Here is a 24256-nt window from a genome sequence, read left to right on the forward strand (position 1 = left end):
TGGTCTTCTTAAGAGACCATGACTAGGTGTCATTGATCGTAAACGAGATTTGGGCGGAGATCCAGGACACAGATCATTCGATCTGGACAAGGAACATGAGAAGATTCAATCCGCAATTAATTGAAATGTGTGTCCCTGAAGCAATAATGTAAGGTTTTGTAATGAGACTGGGGCAGTCCAGATGGAGCATCCAATCTGGATTTCAGCAAATGAAAATACGTCAAGTCAACATCCTCCGTACATGCGGGATCCCCTCTAGGGCTCCAGAAAGTTATCGACTACCGCTTGAGGCGCTGGAAGGATGGTTTGAAAGCGGGAAAAAAAAGAAGTGGTCTCATGTGGTTCCTAGCCTGGGATGAAAGTGGGGAAGCGTTTGGGGCTAACTAAATTAAGGTTACTTCATACCCGGCAGTTGGGGTAAGCTTATACGGCTCAAACCGGCGGTAAAGGCCTGTGCGTCAGTCTGTCGATCAATCCCGATCAAAATCCACATCTTGTACTGTCAGTGTAAGGTTTTTGATCATCATCAGGCTGCATCGGACACCAGAAAATGTTTATTGTTTCTGTGTGAGAATCGGTTAAAAAGGCGAACGCAAGCGCCCCATCCTCCTCAATTCTAATCTACTGTATTTTGGCTATAGAGTTCAGCGAGACGTTGATAAGATACCGTACCTATGTTGATGCGTATGCTCTCTGATAGTTCGTAAGATGGTGCAGGGGGGGCGAGTGGGCGGCCGACGAGGGGGTCTCCCGCTATGTAACAGTGAATAAGGATATGAATATGAACGGTATACTATATATACCACTCCGAGATATCCTCAGTACCTTCCTCATCACCCTTGCCCTGAGGAACTGTGCTCATCCACCTTTCCAGGAATACCTTTGCTTACACGATGCTGTGCTTAAACCAGACTAACACCGTTGACTGACTGTACACGTAACTTATGGTCGTGTCGTTGATAATTCGAAAAATCTTGGAGGAAGGAGTACGTCATGTCTGTTGTACTATAGTACATCTCTAATATCTGTGTTTCATCGTCCGTCCATCAACATTTTGATATTTGATGGCCATACTAAGTTAAGAGGTGTTCCTTTGTGGCTTGGGATATATTAGCTTGTCGCCCAAAGCTCATATTCACCCCATCATCGATCAAATACTGTACTGTAGCACTCATCATCACCTTCACTGCCCGGTTGGAATTCAATTTTCTTTCTCTCTTTCTCTTATCCTTCCTCTTTCAATGGCTATCCTAGTGATATCAACATTTCCGCTCAACACATTACTATATTCATCCTTACGTGGGGTGACCATCCGTACTCCGATCGATGAAGACCACCACGACCACCGCCATGGATGAAGAATATCAACCTTATCGAGGAATGTGGGCATGTTTCCCCTGTGTGGTACTATGGAAATGGACCAAGGATAGGATGGCTAGGAATGTAGTAAGTGTATTGTACTACGCTTCCTTCTCATCAATGGTCCGCGATGAATATGTTATAGAGGGATATGAGAAGGATTTTGCCGTAATAAGGTTATCTTATACCCTATGATATGTGGTAGTGGCGATGACCTAATCAACTTATGCTTATTGATCATACCTATAGGCCGAACGAGAACCTCTCTATCCCTCACCAAATACCATCTTAACAGCTCCAACCAAGAAACAGCGTCCCAACTTTTCCAATCTCCATCATTCATCTCATTCATCCTCGTTCCATGGGTTATTCAGCTCTGAACCTGCTTCACCTACAAAGTCGACTGTTAATGGGTATTTCAGTGAGGGAAAGAGGAATGCAAGTACTTCGAAATTAAGTGAAGAAGGGAGAGAGAGGTTGGGTAGTATCTCTAGGGCTTATGGGGGGTGAGTGTTTGTCCTGCTTATACAAATACAAGGTGATACAATTGATATCTCGATGGTGTATTGATGTTTTATTTCGATATGGACAAAAGTCGAATGCAATTCCTCGCTCAACCTCCATCTATCCCTTCCACCCCCTCTCTACCATCCACACCTCATCTCAACGGTAATGCCACCAATGGTAACGGTATTTGTAACAGTCGACCGCGCCCTCTATCAGCTCTAACTCCCATGACGACCAATCAATCCCAAGATAATTTACCTTTTCGACCTTCCGTACCTAACCTCGGAAGATCATCTTCCGAACCTAGAAATCTCAATGATCTAGGCGCATCAGGTGATTTTGCACCTCATCAAATACCTAATTTCGGTAATGGTAGTGTGACAGTAGGAAGAGGAGGAAGTAGAGGTAGGAAAAGAAGTGCTACTACCTCCGTAGCGAGATTATCTTCACCATTAGCTTTGAACGTTAGTGATGCAAATACGATAACAAAAGAAAGAGGCAGAAGTCCTGGTCCGGCTATACTGACTCGAACTCAAGATCAGTTTGATATCATAGATGATTCCAATCCAATTCAAGATGGAGAGGGAGATAGGGAAGAAGAAAGATATATACCTATCGGAAGAAGTCTTTCACATCCTGAACTTATATTCACATCGAACGCAAACACAAACGCTCAGGGGAATGAACATGAAGGGGCAGATGAGGTGGTGGTCAAGCGGGAATTGGGTTTGAGAGGTCTGAATAGTGTCAGAGGTGGGAAGAGAGGTAGAGGTAGGGGAGGCAAAAGGATTAGGTCAGATTGAACTGAAAAAGAAGAATGAAAAATGTGGGTACATATCCTGACTGCTCATGATAGTACGGTATCATAGCTACAATAAGAGGTCCTATGACTCTATATCACAAAGCAGAGTAAAATAGATCGAGAAACAGTCAAGTCATTCTTGTAAACGAATCACGTTTATAACTCCTAAAGTAAAAGTTAAAACTCATTCATTGTTAACGATAACATACTTACATATCACGATACTATATATATACCCTATGTCATAAGATGATGAAATAATGTACACAATGCGTAATGGTAGATAATGTATAGTACAAATAGACAACTAAAAACCTATTTACATGAGGACACCTTGATCTTAGATGGCTGTCTTCTTCTTTCGTGTTGTTCATATTGACTTGAAAGTCACTCATCCTTCGTGATAAAATACGTTCCACTGATTCTTTCTCTACTATCTTATGCGTGACTGTGACATCCTCAGCGAGTCAAATTCAATCGAATCATAATTATCATCTTCTACCTTTTCTCCTATTCGTTGGAGGCTCTTCTTCGTCGTGGTCAGCAGCTTCAGCTTCGTCATCCAGATGCTGAGTTTCGGATACTACACTCCTTCTTCTCGAGGATGAATCGACTCTCCATCCGGACTGATACCAACGAAACCAGGAAGTAACTATCAGCTCCATGCCTTGACCACTGATATCAAAATGTTGATATCAGTGGGATGGGAGATCCAGGTAAACTCACAGGTCCAGCTTTTTCAATAAACCCACTTCCCCCTCCTTCCCCATCCCTTCCCTCCTCTTCTTCCAACTCATCCTCATCTGTATCATCCACATCCTCATCTCCATCCCCACCTGCCCTACTTTTTCCTTTACCATTCCGATTCGTACTTCCTCTAGGTCTCTTTCTCTTATTTCTCAATCCCGTAAAATCATCTTCAGCTCTTGATACTGCTTTCTCACCTATGGGCGACGGCTCATACTCTGAGAATTTGGAATTACATTCTGGACAACTTGGTCGGGGTAATTTGAGGATAGCAGAGTAACAGTAGGAATGGTAATGCGCATCGCCTAGTGGTCGAGTGATTGTTTTTTTTACGTCAGCAAGGTTCACACGAGATTGATAACGACATGTTGTCGTATATCTAGTGATGTTGAAGTAGACCACTTACATCCTTCCTTAGAGCAACACACACCCTGTATGGTAACAAACGTTAGCTGTTCATGCAATGTTAATAGAAGATGGCAAAGCAGATAGCTCACATCCAATATAACCCTCTTACAGTGTTTACAATTCTGCATATAATCTTCAAATTGCTGTTTCAAATACGTCTCCAATTCTGATGTAGCTCTTACACCTAAGGTATATCTACCTCGTCTATGATTAAAGTGATAATTTGTGTAATCAGCTCATACTATCCCTCTCAAGTAATCCTAATCACATGATAGGTATTGTAGAGTCGGAATGGAAGGGGAACGGTAGCTCACTTTGATTTCGATAACCATCCTCTGGAACATAGTGAGTCTAGTAAAGTTTCGGCGACATGTCTAGCCATCGTTCCTTCCAATTCCCCTACGATCGTTGTGGCTTGACCGTTTGATATCGAATTGGCAGGATAGGATTCGATGATTTCCTTGACCTTGAAAGATGGATGAGAATGTCAGCTGGCCAATCGTCAAATGGCAGTAGAAAGATGTGGCAATAGAAGGGAGAATTTGCATTGAACGAATATACCATTGTGACATGTTTGTGGAAAAAAGGGAAGAGGAACGAGAATGATTTTTGTTAAATTTTCAGGGTGATGATGATACACACAGAGAGATAAATACTCACCAATCTACGATAGTAGTCGATCTCTAGGGGTGTATAGTCCGTAGCCTGCAGTGCAACTTCGGTGGAATCCGTGTTTCTCTATCCATCAATTAACGACTGGTCATCAGCTCTGCATAACCTTTTCCTCCAGAAGGTGGATAGTGGTAAAAAAGCTGATGATTGCAGTTGTGACTCACTAGAACAACCCATGATTTACCTTTCCCGGTTTGTTCCTGACCTAATACCACTTCCATACCCAGATCATGCAGTATGTCAGAAACGTCCGTGATGAATGTACGAAATCCTCGGATGGTAGTTTCGTGTAATGGTCGAAATGTATCGTCATTTGCTATTCAAGCATGCCCTGTTAGTCCGCTGGGCACAAATGATGATACAAGAGACTATGTTAACCTTGGCATGCCCCTACAGCCCTCTTGTACATCTCCAAAGCTACATCTTCCTTGATCGCTCTTCTAGATAACATCGATTGAATGAATAGACGATGGAGGTTGGTAGGGCCGACATGTCGATTTTGACTCATCTCGACTCGATTCCTTCTCCTCGTCTGTGAGGACGGAGTTCACGTCTAGGTATGAGGATGAGCTTTGATGTTTTAAGCTTGTGATGACGAGGAAAGATGAGAGTTGAATGACTTGATTTTTATCTTCAATACGCGTCTTAGCTTGTAACAGCTCATGTTCGACGTCTATCTCGTATCACGTGATTTGACTGGTTGTGCCTGAAAGAGCAGATTTCTGAAGAGCGAAAGAGCAGAGATCTATCTACATATGCTAGAGTATTCAACTGAACAAATGCAGTCCTACACCATCGAGCTTACCATATCGCCCACACCCAATATGGTCGATGCTACCATAACCAAGCGACTGCACGTCGGTGGACTCACACCGGCAATCACCACACAACATATCAAAGAGAGATTCTCAAGTTTCGGAGTGGTCAGTGAGATTGAGGAGTTGGGGGTTGATGCGTTAGGTGAGTACAGCAATATCATCCTACATCTGATCCCAGTTCATCCCGCCGTTTCCTTTTTCGACTCCTACTCATAAGCCAGTGCTATCTATATACTGATATACTGCTTCTCACGGTGGTGATCTGATAGGCCAACCACGTCCATTCACCTTCCTCACTCTTTCCTCAACCCCCGTCCAACTGAAGAAATGTCTCAACATCCTCTCCGGCTCATTCTGGCGAGGTACCCAACTCCGTCTCGCCGAAGCCAAACCCAAGTACACAGAACGCTATGTGATCCATACACCTACGGCCGAAGAGAAGAGAAAGGTGTTGGAGAAAAAGAGAAAAAGGGTAGAATCGAAAAGAGGTGAAGATGTTGGTAAATTATCGCAAGATTTTAGGTTGGTCAATTCTACCATAGCGAAAAAGAAGAAATTTTGGTTGGTTGATGAGGATGAAAAAGATGGAAGGATGGTTAGACCTTTGACTATTAGACCTAGTCATCCGATTGGCAAGCCTCTGGTTGATAATAAAGTTAGTAAAACCCAGGAAGGGAAAAAGAGGGTTGGAGGACCGCCGGGGAGATTGAGAAGAAGAGTGATTAACCCTATTGCGTGGGGATCAATATATATTAAAGGAGATCAATTGCTTTCTATCACTGAAACTCAAAATGAAGATGAAGCAAATATAGAGAAAGGTGAATGGGAATTTGAAGAGATTGATGATTCCGTTGTCGATGGAGAAGGGTTGGATGAAGATGGAAGAATGGTCGTTGGAATATGGAAAAAGAGAGATATGAATGGTGAGATCGTTGAAGAAAGTTTGGTGAGAAGTAAAAAGAGGAGAGTATCGATTGGAGAAGTTGATAAATCGGAATATCGGTCGGAGGATTTTGGTACTTTAGAAGGTGGAGAAGTAGATTCCCCATTATTTGGGAATCGGGATTTGCCAGCAAAAGGATCAGAATCACCTTTGTTTCCCTCTCGACAGATCGACGACGTACATACAGATGAAGAAGAAAGAGGAGATAATGAGACTTTAGAGGATAGAAGCGCGGTAGAAAGAGCATCATCACCACTTTTCCCTTTGAGAGTCCCGGATCAAGATGAAAAACAAAGCACCACATCGTCTTCATCATCATCTTCGGATACTGTAGATCAGCTTGAACATCAACCTTCTTCACCTTTATTCCCTACTCGAAGTATAGAAACTCCTGATGACGATAACGAAGCTCAACAACAACCTCCTTCACCTCTATTCCCCGCTCGAAATGAGGCAAGCACTGCTCAACAAGCCTCGTCACCTCTTTTCCCTACTCGTGCCCTCAAAAGCAGATCTCCATCCCCTCATCGCCAGCGCAAACCTGCACTTACGCTCCCTTCTCAGATCCTCGCTTCAGCCCGAGCTGAACGAACCTCTGCTCTAGGTGTACTCGGCAGCTTATTAGGGGATGTGTCGCCCCCTACGAAGAAGGAGAAAGTGGTTTGGGAAGTATATCCTGAATCTGACGAGGATGATGAAGTGGAAGTAGGAAGAGGTAGAAGTAAATCCGCAGCCTCTGAAATTTCATCGGTGGCACAGGACAAGATCAGAGACGAGGTGATGGTGGATGAAGAACCTAATATGAATCTGGACATACCTGTTGACGGGGATTCTTCGTCTGGTCCTACTAGCTCGAGTGGTAGTGGATCATCAAGTGGTGATTCGGAGGAAGGAGAGGGGATGGACGTCGATCCTCCTGCTGGAAATGGAAATGAAGATGAAATTTCAAGCGGCAGTGGAAGCGGCAGTGGGTCTAGCTCCAGTGGTAGTGGGAGTGGAGATGACGATGAAGATGAATCATCTGAATCTGATACAAGTTCAGACTCAGGGTCAGATAGTGAAGAAGATTCTGACTCGGAAGATGACTCTGGAGATGAGGATAAATCATCAATACCAACCAAACCATCAGGTCTCAAAGATATGTTCGCTCCCACCACCTCTACATTTTCAACCCTGGATTTCGCTTCCACCTCAGCATCAGCGGGGTTCTCTCTTCTAGCCAATTTAGGTGACGAAATAGAGTTGGACGAAGAGATGGATATACCTCTACCTCCCGCACAAACTGACCTTCCGATAGGTCACGAACAGGAGGAAGATGATTTACAACCTTTACCTCTGAACGTATCTTCTGGTAGGGGTAAAATCAAATTTGATCCTTCATCTAGTGACATCCCATTATTCTTCACTCTCCCCACCGAGGCTGGACCAAGTGGAGAGAGAAAAGGTGAATCTAGGAACTTATATAATGAATTACATATCGGTATACCCCCTATCACACAGCCTGATTATAATCAACAAGAAGAAGAGGAGGAAGAAGAGGTACAGAACATACCTCTACCTGGATTCAGTAGACAGCCTGGTGAGAATGATGAGTCGATGAAGGCCAAATGGACGAATGAAAAGTTGGAGTTGACGCAAGGGTGGAAGAAGAGGTTCAGGGAAGCTAAGAAATCTAAGAGGAGGAAAGGAGGTGAGGAGGTTGAATAGGTGGTCGGTGATTGGTGTTGTTTTAGTTTGTACTGTATGGCACAGTGGAAGCGGAATGGGATGCACATATTAATACTCTTTATCAGATTACTACTGATATCATATTGTACATCTTACTGATGATCACGAGCGAGGAAGGGGAGGGGTCCTTTGGTGATTTTGACAAATGACTGACAATCACGCACGGATCACCGATCAGCCAAGAGATGAATGATCGAGTGAGATCCAGTCAACCAGTTGATACATACATATATATATATGCATTCTTCCTCGTCCAAAATTCTACTTTTATCTTTTCATCTTCTCTCTTCTTTCTCTTTCTTTACCTTATATATCTGCTGCTGACAGAGTTTCATTTCGATTTAACTCACTCACTTACCTACCTACCTACTTACACTCGAATCAACCACAGAAATCGGATATCGACCCTTCATGTCCAGAAGAGGTTTATCGATGGAAGAGAAGAAGACGAAGAGTGAGTACAAGTATGAAGCAGATTACCTACTGTTCACTTCCTTCTTGGCTCTGCCCAATCCTCAAAGCTTGGTGAGGAGATATCATTCACTTATGATGTCTTCACCACATAGTGCTCGAGATATTCCACGAGACCGTGAGCTTCCGTATTCTCGTTTATGATCGTGTTGTATTGAAGCTCTCGATATCGCAGGCAGAGTTTTATTCCCTCAAGGAACTGGAGAAGATCGCTCCTAGTAAATACTCCTACCCACTGTTGATGCCATTGCTCATTCCGGAAAAGCTGATGTCAGCTTCATACAGAATCGAAAGGGATAGGTCAGTACTTTTGTCATTTCTCCTTCCTTCCTTCCTCCCTTCTTTCCTCTCATGCCAATGTAATGGAACGAAGCCCATATCTCCGTTGGACATTCGTATAGTGGTTCAAAGTGTCAAGGAAGTCCTTGATGATATAGTAAGCGATGGTTTGGTCCAAATGGATAAAATGTGAGTTTCCCTACCCGACGTGCCAGATGATATGCTGATTGGACCCTCTGTTCGGTGCGATACAGTGGAACTGGTAACTGTAAGTACACTATCTCAGCTTCTTCAAGAATATTTCAGAAGATGATAATCTAGCTGACGAACTTGCAAAATCCATAGACTTCTGGTCACTCCCCAGCGCAGCCGGTGCCACTGTAAGCTGATCCTTCACCAAACTCTTTAGCGAGAGAAGCTTATACTATTTGCATGATGTAGAAACAAGCACTTTTGAGCAAGAATCAAAAAGAGTTGGAATCGCTGAATGCTAAGATTGAAGAAGTCAATGCGGGGATTGAGGAAGCTGAAAAAGGAAGAGAAGATACTGTGAATGTGCTGTCTTCATTATCTCCGCCTTTCACAAGTTCAGATATCTACTCCTATTGTATGAAATGTCGATCTTTTGCTTTCAAAAGAAACCGAACTTTCCTTTAGAATGGCGAATGGGAAAGGCTGACTTTACCACATCCAGCCGGAAAGACGTAAACTCCTTTCGACGCTTTCATCACTCCAAGAAACTTCTACATCTCTCAAGAGCGAGCTATCAGCTTTCGGAGCTGCCGATCCAATCAAGTATGAGAAGAAATCACAAGCTATTCAAGTATGCAAGAACGCTGCCGTTCAATGGACTGGTATGTGAATCAATTGCCATCAGCTGGGCTATGGTAGGATCAGTACCCACTGAGCTGACAACAAGATATATTTTATACCATAGATAACACGATGACTCTGCTTAGTTATATCAGTGGATTGGGAAGTGATATCGAGCGGGTCAAAGCTCAATTAGGAATTGGTCAGTCTAATACATCGGTGCAGCTAGGTAAAACTGACAAACCAATGGCTTCTTGACTTGGTAGATGATGAGTGGGAAGATGTCAAGACTTGATTGACGCCCAGGTTTCAGCTATTTGGACATCGATGGTACTGTATTGAAATCCTTCGTCATTAATCATACATACCGTACCAATCTTATTTCTGTTCGATAAAGTCTTATTGTTATATTTTTCCTCCTTCCTGCTTCTCGTGTTCCGGTTCATTAGATGTAATGGTATGTATATGTCTCATGTAGTGTCTATCGATCAGAATAGAGTTCAGTCACGACAGTGATCTAACTTTCCATTGCATAACATGATAACATGATTGATAGAAACATGAGGTTATGGAAGTATCATCTAACATATTTGAGATTGCAAGTTGTTTGTTTCTTCCCATCTATCTATCGTACACCAATCTCGTCTCAGGAGTAATCGCTTCCATCGATTAAATGAACAATTCATTAGGTCTGAATAAAGCTGAAATCGATTCACTATACACCATCACCAGACAAACAGACAATAAACCATTAGCATTGGTTCTAGACCTGTGTTGAAGAGATATCATCCAACTCACCCATTATGAGTTCTTCTTATACTTTCAGCAATGACCGGAGCGATATCGATGATATCAATCTTATCATTTGTAGCTTTGATCCTATCAGTTTGATCAATCGAATTGGTGACTATCAACTTTTTAACTGGTAGATCACGTAGGTTCTCCATGGTAGTATCGGATAATAAACCTACATGGAATTTTAAAAAAAAATCATAAGCGAACGGTTTGGAACTCTATTGTGTGAATGGACCTTACCATGAGAGATCAACGCGTAAACTTCCTTAGCACCATTCTCCCTCAACACATCCGCAGCAAGTCTGACTGTATGACCCGTATCGATCATATCATCCAGCAAGATCGCCACTTTACCTCTTACATTACCAACTAACAATTCCATCTTTTCAACAAAATACGAATCGTTGTCTTCTGATGTTGAGCCTGAATCTGAACCTGTTGGTGTTGGTGGGACGGTAGGTAAAGTCATGGACGCTGCCATGTCTCGTTTACGTTTACGGTTGATAAGGGCGAAATCGAGATTCAAGTGATCGGCTAACGCTGTGGCTCTGTACGTACAAAAGGAGAATTAGTCAGGTCACGTTATAAGGGGAAATATTGTGTATTGGTTTAACAATTGAGTATTGTATCAATACATGATATTCGAAAATATCGAAAACAATGACCCACCTCTTGGCACCACCCGCGTCAGGACTGACGATAATAGCGTTTCTCCAACCTTCTACTTCCTGTTTGATATACTGAACCATGCTAGGTTCGGAGAACAGGTTATCTACAGGTATATCGAAGAAACCTTGGATCTGAGAGGCGTGGAGATCCATCGTTATGACGTGGTCGGCTCCTGCGACTGCCAAGAGGTTCGCTACGAGTCTGTAGGTGGAAACAAGGACTCAGTCAGTCCCCGGTAAGGAATCCCTGCAACTATCACTGAAGATGGGAGATGATGGGGTACAACTTACTTGGCTGTGATGGGAGCTCTCGATTTATCTTTCTTATCCTGTCGAGCGTAGGGATAACAGGGGATGACAGCTGTGATTCGTTTCGAGGAAGCTGTCTTACAAGCTGTGTAGGGGTGAATAAATCAGCAAGACATTCTTCTTCTTCTTCTTCTTGCAAACACGAAAAAACGGGTATTCGGACAATATGATGGATTGAAAGGGAAAGTGATCATTGGAATGTGGGTGTAAGTCGAAACTTAACTCACCGGAAATCATAATTAACAGTTCCATCAGATGATCATTGATATCGGGTGGAGAAGGAGATTGAAGTATGAAAACATCTTCGTCTCTGACCGACGAATGGATCTGAACGGATGTTTCTAATGATAAGAATTTGGATACGTGGCATGGGGTCAAGGGGATACCGAGGCTGTTGGATTAGAGTTGATGTGAAGTGAAGTGGTCGTGTGAGGGAAGCAATGGTACAATGGATATGCATAGAAACAAGTGATCATCAGCAAGCAATCCATCTCCATCATACTTCACTCAAGTTTGATCTGATTTCGTAGGTGAGATGGAAAGAGTTTGTGACTTACCGAGCTGCTACGGCTTCTGCCAATCTGGGATGGGAGTTACCTATCACATCATTTGACATACGTCAGCTGCAACTTCATTACCTGGTCATCTATCCACCTAATATAGTTTAATGCTTACCCGTGAGTAGCTTGATGGAGTTTCCAGTCTGGTGCATCTTGTTCAAGAGTGATGATCTTCAAGACGAATGCAAAGAAAGGAATGTTAAAATAGCAGGTGAGGTAGGGTGGGGCTTGCTTATTTTGACGTAAGCTTTTGTTTCAAGGTGTCTTTCGAGTCGTTCGTCTAATTAAAGAGTATTCTCTGGAGTGGATGATGTTGTGTGAGCTCTTGGCTTCTTGGTGGGGGTGGAATGAGGTTGCTTGGCTATATATGAACCATTTGGACAGTAGTCTGTGTAAGGGATAGTCGAATGAAAACTAGGTTTTTACAGTTCTCTCTACGTACAGTACAGTATGATGGCACTAGAACCTCGAACGGCTTCCCTCACCAAAAAATCTCAATTTCCTCTTCGGTTAGTCCGGCGGAAGGCGCCGACACCAATCTTCTCTCCCTCCAGGTTAATCTAATCGTTATCATTTGGGAATGTGTTCTCTAATCCACGTCACGGTACAGCGCCTGCAAAAGATGGAGGACGATCTAAATGACTTTTTCAATCCTACATGGTGAGGTTGTCACTCGTTCGATTCTATCTGAACTCGATACGAAAGCTACCACGTACAGCTAAAATCCATCAGCAGCTACAAAATGGCAGCTACTCATTATGCTTGTGAGCTGCTTCCTTCCCCTCTGTTGGCCTGCATCCTTCGCGTATGATCTCTCCAGCTAACACACTCCACTTTTCATGATCAGTCCGAGCACAGAAAACTGCTGGTATAGCAGATGGACCTTCGTGGGAGGTGTCAAGTAGGATACCTACGTGAGCGGTGCTGTCTAGCTACTCGCCGGGTCAGATCCCAACCATATATAGCTGACAATTCAACGCTGCATTTCCAGCGACACCATCGCTGCGCGATGTTACGCCCATTCTCCTGATGGTGAATGGTTCGCATATGCCGAAGGGTCAAAGTGAGTGCTTCCGATCACCAGCCTGCTGGATAGTCATACAATCAACAAAGCTGATCAGGATGTTCAGCGTATACGTATTGCCCTCTTCATCCACTTCGTCCACATCGACAATCACCATCAAACAGCCCAACGTGCTAGCTCTCAGCTTCTCACCTCTGTCCACGAATTTGTTCACCTTCGAGAGACCTGTCAAGCAGGATAATGGGGAAATGCACAGAAATGTAAAAGCCTGGGACGTCAAGACAGGTGAAGAAGTCAATGGGTGGCATTCTAAGAATATGGACGGATGGTGAGTAGCAGCACAAATACGTGCATCGCCTAGCAGATAGCTGGTTTTAACCATACATGATATAGGGAACCAATAATCACCTCTGACGAATCTCATCTGATTCGACCTCAAGCTTCTGACATATCCATATTCTCCCCACCTTTATCGTCCAAACCAATTGTCCGAGTTCGCGTAGAAGGCGTTAAAGGGTTATTCCTCTCTTCTCCAACGAGTTTAGCTCAAGGTGTAACTTCCTCTAAACCAATTCACCCATATCAAGAACCAGCTGTGGCTATTTGGATTGGAGAGAAGAAAGGTGCTCCAGCTTCTGTATCTTTATATCCTCTTTCGAGCTTATTGGGAAAGGCTGTGAATGCGCAGAACGGAGATGCCAATGGGAACGGAGAGGCGAAGACGGAAACTAGGGATTTACCTAATACGATGGCTCGAAAGGCATTTTACAAGGCTGATAAATTACAGGTCAAATGGAATAACGCTGGAACCCAGGTATGTACTTGTCATGAGATGATGAACGACTAATATGCTGATGGAAAAATAACCTTTCTAGGCTTTATTCTTGGCTCAATCGGATGTTGATGCAACTGGGAAATCATACTATGGAGAAACCAATCTGTACCTGATCAGTTTGGATGGATCTTTCGATGGATTGGTGGATCTTGATAAAGAAGGTCCGATATACGATTTCACCTGGTCACCTAATTCGAGAGAATTTGTGGTCTGTTACGGATGTGAGTACTTCAATGTCAATTAGCTAGGCGAATCGTGTTCTCGCAAGAGCTGTAGCTGATATTTCAATTTACCTTTCATAGACATGCCCGCCAGAGTTCAGCTATTTGACATGAAAGCTAAACCTGTCCATTCGTTCGGCTCTCAACATCGTAATTTCCTTTTATACCAACCTCAAGGTAGATTACTGTTATCTGCTGGTTTCGGAAATCTGGCTGGAGGTGTGGATATTTGGGATGTCAGTACGAGAAATAAAGTTGCGGAATTTAAGTGAGTTAGAATATCATGTTTAAAGCTATCATTTTACATTCTTTTCCAAGTATTGGATTTATACTGACTTAGTTGTTTTCTCTGAATAGAGCATCTAACTCGTCTCATTGTGAATTCTCACCCTGCGGTCAATACATCCTTACAGCGACCCTTTCACCTCGTCTGAGAGTAGATAATGGTGTGAAGATCTGGTGGTGTGGTGGTCAATTATTGCATATCCAACCTGTTGAAGAGCTCTATCAAGCTTCCTTCTCACCTCGTCTGCTTAAAGATATCCAACCTTTCCCTCCCGTTGTCCCGAAGGCCCCTGAGCCCAATGAGAGTGTCGTCAAATACGGTAAAAAGGGGGATACGGTGAATGGTGGTGAGTTATGTCGAATCCCTTTGGGAAAACATTGATGAGCCATTTATTGATTTTGTATCTTGCTTAGCCGAATCTAAACCTGCTGGAGCCTACCGACCTCCCGGAGCTAGAGGAACCGTCGCATCGGACATATACTCTCGAAGGGATGACGATAAACCTTCTGGATCAGGTGCTTCTTCCCCTACACCCATGTTCAGAGGTGGTAAACCCGCTGGAAGGTATATACCTGGTGCTCCTATTCCAGGTTCGGTCCCCAAGGAAGCTCCTGCGGAAGATAAGAAGAAGAGAACGAGGAAGAGAGGTAAAAATGAGAATGGAGCGACCAACGAAGAGAAGGAGAAGGTGGAGAAAGTTACAGAGGAATTGGCGAAAGTTGAGGTTAAGGATAAGGATAATAAGGAAGATGGAGGCGATGATTCGAATGCTAAGAAGATTAGGAATCTGACTAAGAAAGTGAGTTGAAAGTGACATCTTCCCAGATCTTTATGTGACTGATCATGCTTGTTTTGCACTCTAGCTAAAAGCCATCGAAGAGTTGAAAGCTAGATTAGCGAACGGGGAAGTATTGGAGAGAACTCAAGTGAAGAAGATCGAATCTGAGAATCAAGTCAGAGATGAAATTGCATCGTTGGGTGGGAGTGCCTAAAGCTAATAAAAAAAGAGAGGAATCTATACGCCTTACACATCAGAACAAATCGGATGGATCTAGAAGAAGGTAGAGAGGTAGATATAGGTATAGGTTTGGGAGAAGCTCATAACTCATATACTTCATAACATACAGTATTTCCTCATTCGTCTGCCATCCCCATCTCATCATTTTCTTTTCGAGTAGTGTCTTGGATTCACATGAAAGCATTGATATTCATGCATTGCATATTCCTCTAATACGTAAGCTATCCGTGCAAGTTAGCTCATTGAATCTTACTGCAAGTGTGAACTATTGTGGATGAGTTAGGCGTAGTGTAGTATATGTACATGAACACCAGTGGACTCTTGCCAAAGCGAGTAAGGAGACGTCATTCATTCGGGTTACTGGATTCCGAACGGCGATCTTGTCATGTTTACAACTTCATAAGTAACCTATGAATGAGACATATGATTTGTATATGTATATGCAAATGGAAGAGATGTAACCTAACGATAGAACCGATAAAACTGTTTTTTCTACATCGTCCTTCCTTCTGACTTCCGATGGGGATGACAGCCAGAAGTTAAGTTTACTTTTTCTGCTGAGCGTTGACTTTCCTCTGTTCCACTTTCTTATCGAAAGATGCTACTTCACCTCTTGCTTCAGCTTCTGCACGAGCTTTCGCTTTCGCCTGTGTGAAACATCAATTGAAGTCAGCTAACGGGTGTTAGGCGATACTAAAGGATGATTTGGTGTAGTTATGATTTGTGATATGTGAGTATTAGACAAGGAGTGTGGACTTACAGCTTGTCTAGATTAGTGAACAAACAGAATCATCATGATCAGTCAAGTCGTATTTCTACCTGTACTTTTTCACCCTGGGTTTCACTTACTTCTCAGCTACTGCTTTGGCATCACTACAACACAAAAAACAATTCAGGATCAGTATGTTTCCAAAGAGAATCATGGACTATGAAGCAAACGGAGGAACGACATTTCAATATAGGCATTCGTACTCACGCTTCCCTCCTCGCTTGTGGACTACCAGACAATTTCTTTCCCTTTGCTGCTCTATTCGAATGATCCATGATTTCGAGTCAGAATATCACAACAGTACGATGAGAAGGGTCCTTACTCACTCTTCTTTGAGCTTCTTTGCTCGATCACGTTCTCTCTGATCTCCTCCTATGATCACATCGTACATGTCATCAGTCACAAGTCCACCATACCTCAACCTGTTTGTAGAATTGGAAGGGAATGAGACATACGGGTCATTTTGGTATTTCACCTCTTTAGCGAATATGATCAGCATATGGATAACATACAATCCTGTGAGATTACTTACCTCTGCTTTTGAACACTTGTAAGAGAGAAGGCCTGCGGTAAGTATTATAAGTGGTGTATAGTGACGCACAAAGGTGAGTCGAATGCACGAGATTGAGAAACTGTTTGTTGGGTTCCATCAAATTCGTGGTTTTGGTGATTTTGAGGTTTTTGGTGGCAAAAAATACAATCACATTGAAACCATGTGGCACCCTTCACCTGGCCGTTTACAAGTTGTACGACATCTCTCACCACGATAGAACTGTCTGTCTAGCGGGTACTTGACAGGGAGATATATATTCATTCAATGCATAACATGACCTAGAGCACATCTTCTTTTACTGAGTAAAATCAGATATCTCATTTCTAATTCGAAATGTATACAGATCTGACCCAAGCCTTCCGCGACTACGCGTAACCCTCGTTCATACCCCTTCCCATGGCCATACCAATCTTATACGATATCATCTTTCTCAAAGCTATATACTGACACAAAGTACCTACAACCACTAACGAATGGAAGATCTGATGGGATGAAAAGAAGATATCGAATTTGCCTGGATAGAGTCTTTCAGGATATCTTGTGGCACTGCATCAAGGCGAGTCGAACGATCAGCCCAAAATTCATCGACGATTTGGAAGTCTAGCAGCGAATGAGAGGGATAGAGAAGTGACTTACTAGATAGCAGCACCTAGGATATATGTGACACCAGCTTTGAATATCCAATCTACTGCGATAGTCTGCTTGGCATGATCGTACCCTTCATTAATGATTATATGGACGATAGGGATCGTAGCTGAACATCCAAGGAATAGGAATGTGGATGTTCGAAGGATTCTTCGACGTCGGTATTTCTTAGATAGGACGATCTGAAATCTCAATCAGCGGACATCTCATGGAGATGTGAAGGAACAAAGTTTGGGGGAATTGATGGTGATCATACAGTAGTGTGTGGATTGTGGAGCGAAATGAACTTACAACAGCTGATATCATTCCTGTGATAATGATAATACCTGAGCAACACTTTGTCAGGTTATCTCATTCATAAGAGTCAGAAGAACATTAAAAATATAGCGACTTACCTGAGTATATCAGTTGCCAAAACACTTCATCGTGGAAAGCATAATGTATGACAGGTAAGATACTTCCCACTCCCAGAACGACTATACCAGCCTACAACGACCGAGCGCGGTGTAAGTTTGCACACTGTACTGTAGCCGGTACTGTAGTCAAGAAGTATTTCACTCACATAATCGCACCTATGTGCTCTGTGGGATAATTTCGCCGAATGACAATTGAGGATATGAAACGATGCACTCATACCTAGACATATGGTACATGCCACGAGATATATAGCTAATACCACGATATCCTCTGAATCGTATTTCGTTATTCTCCAATTGGAAGTAGTTGGGGTGGAACTTGAGAGCAAGGGCAGATCGAGGACGATATGAATCGATAAGATAACGATGAACATTATCGATCCGATTAAATGAGTTAGGATATTGAATGTTTCGTTGTGTAAATCTAACATTACACGGTATCAATCCATTAATTAGCCAATTCCTTGTGACGAATTGAGGATAGTGCATGCGACAGTATCCTCCACTCACATCCGTATATACTATACACACATCCTCTGACTGATCCCAAAGCTTGACGATACCCCGTAAGGATATAAGGATTGTCCATCTGCCACCCTACGGAAATCAACGCTTCTTCATAACTGATGGTTAGTGGCGGCGACGGCGACGACGGGAGGTCTGCCTCAAGAGCTCTGTGGAAGTACGATTCGAGATCTTCGGAAGTCCACTTGTGATCTCCCGATGACTGGTTGAGAGAAAGGACAGCACTGGGGGATGAATCTCCTGAAGAAGCTGATGAGATGAAAGTATCGGAGCTGTCAGTCGAGTCGATAGGGGTCTCGACTTTGGTGGGTAGGTGTCGGAACGCGAATAGAGAGGTCAAATCTGGCAAGAGATGTTTGGTCGACATCATTTCGATTACTTGGTGAGTGCCGATGATGGTTTTGGCGATGTGGCAAGATGTTAGTATGAATGATGAAGTAAGTAGAAAGATACATTTCGGATACTTGGAGAATACATGGTTTATATACCTTCTGAGGATTTGATGGTAGCCTCGGGTTCACCTTGAATAGAATAAATGGAGACATATTTCAAGGGGGATTACATACGTCCACTTTCGAACAGCTAAGAGAGTGAGATCATACCGAATCAATATCGTCGAGAGCACTTCGAGCGACTTATTAACTGGTAAGGTTCAACATGCATACGTACTGCTTGCTCCCATCTAATCCATCAACGTTGATTTATGGGAAACAAAGTTGAAGGAGGGATTACGTAAGTATTTGTACCAGTCACGTGATATGACTGTTAACCGTTCAAAAAGTTGGAATCAGAGCCAGTCCACTGTAGCCCAGATATCGATTGTCTGTTGTTGTTACTCCAAATCTTGTATGCCTTACAGACCATTGGAAACACTATATCATTATCTGAGGATAAGATGGCTCAGATCAAACGCAAGCTGAACGCTAGCTCAAAGTCGAAGTCCAAAAGCAAATCGAAATCGACCCACTCCTTGGGATCTTCATCATCCACCAAACCCCAACCTAGAGCTCGATTAGCGCCGAACGAACTGAAATGGAAAGCAGTCAACACGTCTTCCTTCTCCGGTATAGATGGTGGAGGCGGTATGATGATGCTTGAGGAGTTAGATGATGTGGACATAGAGTGGGATGAAGGAGAAGGTGGAAGTAGAGTAGCTAGATTTGTCGTGAGTCGTATATCATTATCATTGTATAGATTGATTGGGTAACGGAATGACTGATTCTGTGGGATAAGGCTACGGAAGGGAAGAAGAAGAAAGGTAAAGGAAAAGAGAAGGCTGTAGAAGATGTACCTGAGATAACTGAGGATTTCGAGGAAGAACAAGAGCAGGGGGATGTAGCAGATGAAGAGGAAGAAGTAACGGATGAAGCAAACGAGGAAGAGGAAGAATTTCCGGATTTCGCGGCTCTAGCTCAAGAAGATATGAACGATGAGGATGACGAAGATCATGAAGATGATGAAGATGAAGGAGAAGGAGAGGAAGAGCCATCTTTTGACGGTATGCTACTGTGATCCTTCCTCTTCCATGATAGAATCTAGCTTATTTGATGATTATCAGATGCTTTATTACCCGAATGGAAGGATATCACTCTCCATACCGCTCTGAAGAAAGGTTTCCTAGCTGCTGGATATGTCAGACCAACCGATATTCAAAAACGAGCTATACCGGCTGGTTTGTCAGGAAGAGATGTTGTAGGAGTAGCAGAAACTGTGAGTTCATCTGATCTATACCATCAATGGTATTCCAGCTGATACTTGAATTGTCCTTCTAGGGTTCCGGTAAAACACTTGCATATTCTTTACCTATCCTCTCTTACCTACTTCGAAAGTCTTTACCCGCATCTAAGAAAAGGAAGTTGAGCGGATTGATCTTGTGTCCAACGAGAGAATTAGCTCTTCAGGTGGTAGATCACTTGAATGCTCTGCTGAAACATACGATATCCACATCCGAGGATGACGAGGAGGAGGAAGGGACATCAAGCAAAAGCAAGGGACCACCAAGGATCAGCGTAGGAAGTGTCGTAGGAGGATTATCCGCTCAAAAACAAAAGCGTATATTGGATAGAGGATGCGATATATTGGTTGCTACGCCCGGTAGATTATGGGATTTGATCAAAGCGGTATGTATAATCTCTTCCTTAGTGATTGTACCGGATCAATCTGACAAACCTGTTCAGGATGACGAACTTGCAAGTGGGATAAGGACACTGAGATTTTTGGTCATTGACGAAGCGGATAGGATGATTGAGAATGGACATTTTGCAGAGTTGGAAAATATTGTCAGACTCACTCAACGATCTGAAGCGTAAGTCCCTACCATCACCACTTCTTGAGCTATTCAATACATCCATATCCGGAGCTGACTTTCTTGTGAACGTGTAGTGCAACGCAAGGACCAGATGACGATGATCCGGTATTCGCTCAGATGTCGACGATGTTGGAAGGCTCCAAAGCGAGAGATGATATGCAGACGTTCGTTTTCTCAGCTACCTTGTCTAAGGATTTACAACGGAATCTTAAGAGGAGGCATCAAAGCGGTGGTAGGAGGAAGGGAAAACGAAGTTCGACGTTAGGTAAGTTCAGCCAATCAGTCAGTCTGGGGCTGCCATAGCTAATCTTTGACCGTTTAATAGAGGATCTGGTGGACAAACTGGATTTCAGAGATCCCAAACCGGAAGTTATTGATCTTAGTCCGGAAGGTGGAGTGGTATCGACCTTGAGGGAGAGTATGATCGAATGTGTAGTATCGGACAAAGTAGGTGATACCAAAACTTCGTTAATCGGCCTAAGCTGATCGAACAAATGACGTTTAGGACTTATACCTATACTATTTCCTCTTACGTTATCCTGGACGATCTCTCGTCTTCGTAGGATCCATCGATGGTATTCGACGACTTATCCCTCTGTTCACCTTACTTCAATTACCCATCTTCCCCTTACACTCCCAACTTCAGCAGAAACAGCGACTTAAAAATCTCGACAGGTTCAAATCGACTAAAAATGGAATATTGATAGCTACGGACGTAGCTGCAAGAGGATTGGACATACCACAAGTAGACCATGTTATACATTTTAACCTTCCCCGAACGGCTGATGCCTACATCCATCGAAGTGGTAGAACGGCAAGAGCCAAGAATGAAGGATTTGCTTTGCAACTTTGTAGTCCTGAAGACAAAGGGGTACAGAGAGCTCTGATGAAGAGTCTAGGTAGGAGTGAGTGAAACTTAAAGCGTGTCATGTCAAGTCGAGAATTCTACCTGATTACTGATTCGGCACCTTGGAATGGGTATAGCTCATGAATTACCTGAATTACCAATCGAAAGTGGATTCCTGCCCTCTCTCCGAGAGAGAATACGTATAGCAAGGGAAATTGAGAAAGCCGAACATACTCAACAGAAATCAATACATGATAAAAACTGGTTGATCGAAACTGCTGAATTGATGGATCTGGATATTGATCCTGATTTATTGTCAGATCAAGATGATCAAGATGCGGATTTGCCTTATACGAAGAAACAGAAGACTAAAAAGGGTGCTAAGAGGGTTGATGTAAGGGCGTTGAAAGATGAATTAAGGGGATTGTTAAGTGAGAAATTACTGGCGAGAGGTGTTAGTGCGAGATACCCTACGAGTGGAAGTAAGATTATTGTAGATGATCTACTGAGAGAAACTGGTGAGTCATCCAATCCAAGGCATGCATGAGAAAGAGGATTGATAGCTCATTTTGGACTACGTTGTGGTCATTAGGACATGCCACTTTACTTGGTGCAGGGACGAAGAAGGCTTATGATGAAGTGCAGAGTAGCAAGGGGAAGAGGAAGTTGGGTCAGAAGAGGGGTGGTGCTGCTGGTGGATTGCTGAATAAGAAGAAGAAGATATAGGGTAGATGTCATACAGATGGTAGTTGATCGTTTTGTCCAGTAGACATTGCACTCCGTCATGTATGATCATATAGCAACGTGACTATGTGTGTTTGATGCATACGTATACAATATCTTTACTTTACTAGTATTTTGACTCTTGCCAGTAGCAAATTGATCGCTTATTCTGATTGTTTAATTGATTGCTAATCTCCTATTATTGCCATGGTATGTATAATACGGTAATTGATTCTTCACTTTACATATGATTCCATCCACCTGTTGTTGTTGTTGGGACAACATATATTGTCTATGTTCAATTTCACTATGATTGCCCCTGACCCTGTCCTCGACTTTGATGGTAATCGATAGAATCTAAAGTCGGATAAACACCTTGAGAAGCAGATAACAAAGCTGATATAGATTCGTAAGCTGCGTCTGCACTAGCCGCGGTGTTTTGATCCATCATCGTATTGCTGTTGTTATTGCCGTTATTATTCGTATCGAGATGTATTTGAGACTGCTGCTGACTTTGTTGAACTGGTTGTATCTGTTGCTGAGGAGTCGTATGAGTAGATCCAGATAATCCCGCCAATTGTGGATCTATCAGTTGATTCTGACTTGGTAGAGTACTAGCACCAGTAGTACCGGTCATGGTATTTGATTCGTGAGGATTAAAAGGTTTGAAATTTGGATCATTTGGATCTTCGGGAGGTGGATTGGGTTCTGAGGGTGTTAGACATGGATATCGGAAGGGTGTTAGACCGACGGGATAGAGTGGGAGATATGGGAAGATACCGGATGAAGAAGACTATACGAAGGGGTCAAGAATAAGTCAGTATGGCGGGGTACATGTAAGGGGAGCATCACACTCATGAGATGGAATCTTCCGGGTCCGTCAAAATGAGATAAGGGTGGATCTCCCCCATATCGCGATGGGTTGTTCACCTATGACTCACCTTCCGATTAGCCAAACCCGCTAATTCTCCTATCACACTTATAGATGGTCCACCCCGACTCCCACTACCTTCCCCTGTGCCAGAAGGACCAGCTACATTCTCTACCTGGTTACGCGAAGGAGTTGACGAGGTAGTAGGTTTAGATCGTTTGGTAGGTGATGATCGTTTAGCGCGTTTCTGAAGAGCTCAGGCGGAATACCATCAGTACATCACTACTTTGCTCATAGCAGGTCCAGAGATCTGCACACACAGGATTACCAGGTCCCCAATACCCATTCAAATTCTCTTCTTCCCCTCTCGCAGGCTCTCCCGACTGGATGCTATTCCCTTCATTATGAGCAGTCGAACGCCTTGTCACCCTTGGACCGGCAGCTGAGGTTGTCGAAGGTCCACTGCCACGCGTCTTTCGTTTCGTTCCTGCTAGTTTCGTTGGACTTGTGGCGGATGATGACTCTCGTAAGGATGGATCTATCGGTATCTCAGCTGAGGTTGACATGCTTGTAGGTGTATGGGGGTGTATGCTATCGAAGAGAGAGGGATGGGATGTATTGACATTTGAAATGCGGGGAATCGAGTGGGGGTGGGGCCAAATCAATCAACTCGCTGTGACTTAACGATATCAACTCGAGTTGAATGGTGCATGGTGATTGTTTTTTACGTAAGAAAGGGAATCAACCTACAACGCTTTGACCGCTTTTCACCGCGATTGTGGCGATACGTCATCCCATGCCCATACACTACACAGATACACGCTCATCCGACGTGCCTGCTTTCTTTTGCTTGTTCTTTCTCTGTTTTTCACAATGAAAAGTAAACAAAACAAAACATTAAAAGGAGCATCAAAGACACATCTGGCATTTGGTTTCTGATCTCAATCACCGATTCTTCATTCTTCTTGGCGATGAATTGAGCGTAACCCATGAAAGATCATCTATTGCACTCTTATATGTTTATATGCATCTGTTCATACAATGGTGGCAGAACGAAGTGAACTCTTTTGAATCATTCTTATCAGACAGCTCGACACCGGTCATGGTCTGTTCTGGTTCCGTCTCACCTTGAGACGTATATGACGTCTCATCACACCTTTTCCAGACTGCTTTATGGATTCGTACTGTATGTAATGGCTCAGGGGACTAGTTCTTGGTCTGGCTTCGGAGAACTTAGATCGGCAGGGACAGAAATCCAAAAACAAGATAAACATTCCATCGGATGGTTCATCATCATTTACGAAACCCTTCCGACGAAACTATGTCACCCTTTTAC

General features: G+C 43.3%; 10 protein-coding genes across 10 annotated transcripts; 5 read left to right on the forward strand and 5 right to left on the reverse strand.

Annotated features, from left to right (window-relative positions):
- Positions 1–1350: 1350 nt before the first annotated feature.
- Positions 1351–2669, forward strand: L199_000563 (uncharacterized protein; the record flags this gene model as incomplete). Its single annotated transcript, XM_064886329.1, has 3 exons — positions 1351–1446; positions 1609–1865; positions 1955–2669. The coding sequence occupies 3 exons, from the start codon at positions 1351–1353 to the stop codon at positions 2667–2669; spliced, it is 1068 nt and encodes a 355-aa protein (XP_064742401.1).
- Positions 2670–3159: 490 nt separating this feature from the next.
- L199_000564 (uncharacterized protein) lies at positions 3160–5003 on the reverse strand (the record flags this gene model as incomplete). The annotated part of the gene is made up of 8 exons (XM_064886330.1): positions 3160–3294; positions 3395–3720; positions 3822–3846; positions 3913–4027; positions 4138–4289; positions 4484–4561; positions 4660–4811; positions 4874–5003. 8 exons carry the CDS (start codon positions 5001–5003, stop codon positions 3160–3162), a joined length of 1113 nt encoding a protein of 370 aa, XP_064742402.1.
- Positions 5004–5319: 316 nt separating this feature from the next.
- On the forward strand, positions 5320–7963 carry L199_000565 (uncharacterized protein; the record flags this gene model as incomplete). Its single annotated transcript, XM_064886331.1, has 2 exons — positions 5320–5455; positions 5583–7963. The coding sequence occupies 2 exons, from the start codon at positions 5320–5322 to the stop codon at positions 7961–7963; spliced, it is 2517 nt and encodes an 838-aa protein (XP_064742403.1).
- Positions 7964–8395: 432 nt separating this feature from the next.
- Positions 8396–9842, forward strand: L199_000566 (uncharacterized protein; the record flags this gene model as incomplete). The annotated part of the gene is made up of 10 exons (XM_064886332.1): positions 8396–8438; positions 8551–8573; positions 8631–8673; positions 8857–8923; positions 8989–9002; positions 9080–9114; positions 9176–9283; positions 9429–9588; positions 9672–9749; positions 9814–9842. 10 exons carry the CDS (start codon positions 8396–8398, stop codon positions 9840–9842), a joined length of 600 nt encoding a protein of 199 aa, XP_064742404.1.
- Positions 9843–10216: 374 nt separating this feature from the next.
- L199_000567 (uncharacterized protein) lies at positions 10217–12031 on the reverse strand (the record flags this gene model as incomplete). Its single annotated transcript, XM_064886333.1, has 8 exons — positions 10217–10262; positions 10346–10514; positions 10583–10890; positions 11012–11212; positions 11302–11404; positions 11547–11710; positions 11877–11916; positions 11995–12031. The coding sequence occupies 8 exons, from the start codon at positions 12029–12031 to the stop codon at positions 10217–10219; spliced, it is 1068 nt and encodes a 355-aa protein (XP_064742405.1).
- A 590-nt stretch (positions 12032–12621) lies between these two features.
- L199_000568 (uncharacterized protein) lies at positions 12622–15237 on the forward strand (the record flags this gene model as incomplete). The annotated part of the gene is made up of 10 exons (XM_064886334.1): positions 12622–12643; positions 12727–12793; positions 12871–12942; positions 13010–13231; positions 13297–13717; positions 13779–13959; positions 14041–14227; positions 14317–14591; positions 14659–15044; positions 15109–15237. The coding sequence occupies 10 exons, from the start codon at positions 12622–12624 to the stop codon at positions 15235–15237; spliced, it is 1962 nt and encodes a 653-aa protein (XP_064742406.1).
- A 571-nt stretch (positions 15238–15808) lies between these two features.
- L199_000569 (uncharacterized protein) lies at positions 15809–16423 on the reverse strand (the record flags this gene model as incomplete). Its single annotated transcript, XM_064886335.1, has 5 exons — positions 15809–15910; positions 16024–16030; positions 16113–16136; positions 16240–16290; positions 16359–16423. 5 exons carry the CDS (start codon positions 16421–16423, stop codon positions 15809–15811), a joined length of 249 nt encoding a protein of 82 aa, XP_064742407.1.
- Positions 16424–16950: 527 nt separating this feature from the next.
- Positions 16951–18541, reverse strand: L199_000570 (uncharacterized protein; the record flags this gene model as incomplete). The annotated part of the gene is made up of 6 exons (XM_064886336.1): positions 16951–17131; positions 17222–17412; positions 17522–17556; positions 17626–17716; positions 17793–18070; positions 18157–18541. 6 exons carry the CDS (start codon positions 18539–18541, stop codon positions 16951–16953), a joined length of 1161 nt encoding a protein of 386 aa, XP_064742408.1.
- A 525-nt stretch (positions 18542–19066) lies between these two features.
- L199_000571 (uncharacterized protein) lies at positions 19067–22052 on the forward strand (the record flags this gene model as incomplete). Its single annotated transcript, XM_064886337.1, has 10 exons — positions 19067–19336; positions 19405–19669; positions 19730–19881; positions 19944–20291; positions 20349–20476; positions 20554–20744; positions 20805–20926; positions 20985–21384; positions 21464–21844; positions 21919–22052. The coding sequence occupies 10 exons, from the start codon at positions 19067–19069 to the stop codon at positions 22050–22052; spliced, it is 2391 nt and encodes a 796-aa protein (XP_064742409.1).
- Positions 22053–22356: 304 nt separating this feature from the next.
- On the reverse strand, positions 22357–23486 carry L199_000572 (uncharacterized protein; the record flags this gene model as incomplete). The annotated part of the gene is made up of 3 exons (XM_064886338.1): positions 22357–22842; positions 22991–23167; positions 23241–23486. The coding sequence occupies 3 exons, from the start codon at positions 23484–23486 to the stop codon at positions 22357–22359; spliced, it is 909 nt and encodes a 302-aa protein (XP_064742410.1).
- Between the last annotated feature and the right edge of the window lie 770 nt (positions 23487–24256).

Source organism: Kwoniella botswanensis, chromosome 1, assembly GCF_036426115.1.
Source record: "Kwoniella botswanensis chromosome 1, complete sequence".
NCBI lineage: Eukaryota > Fungi > Basidiomycota > Tremellomycetes > Tremellales > Cryptococcaceae > Kwoniella > Kwoniella botswanensis.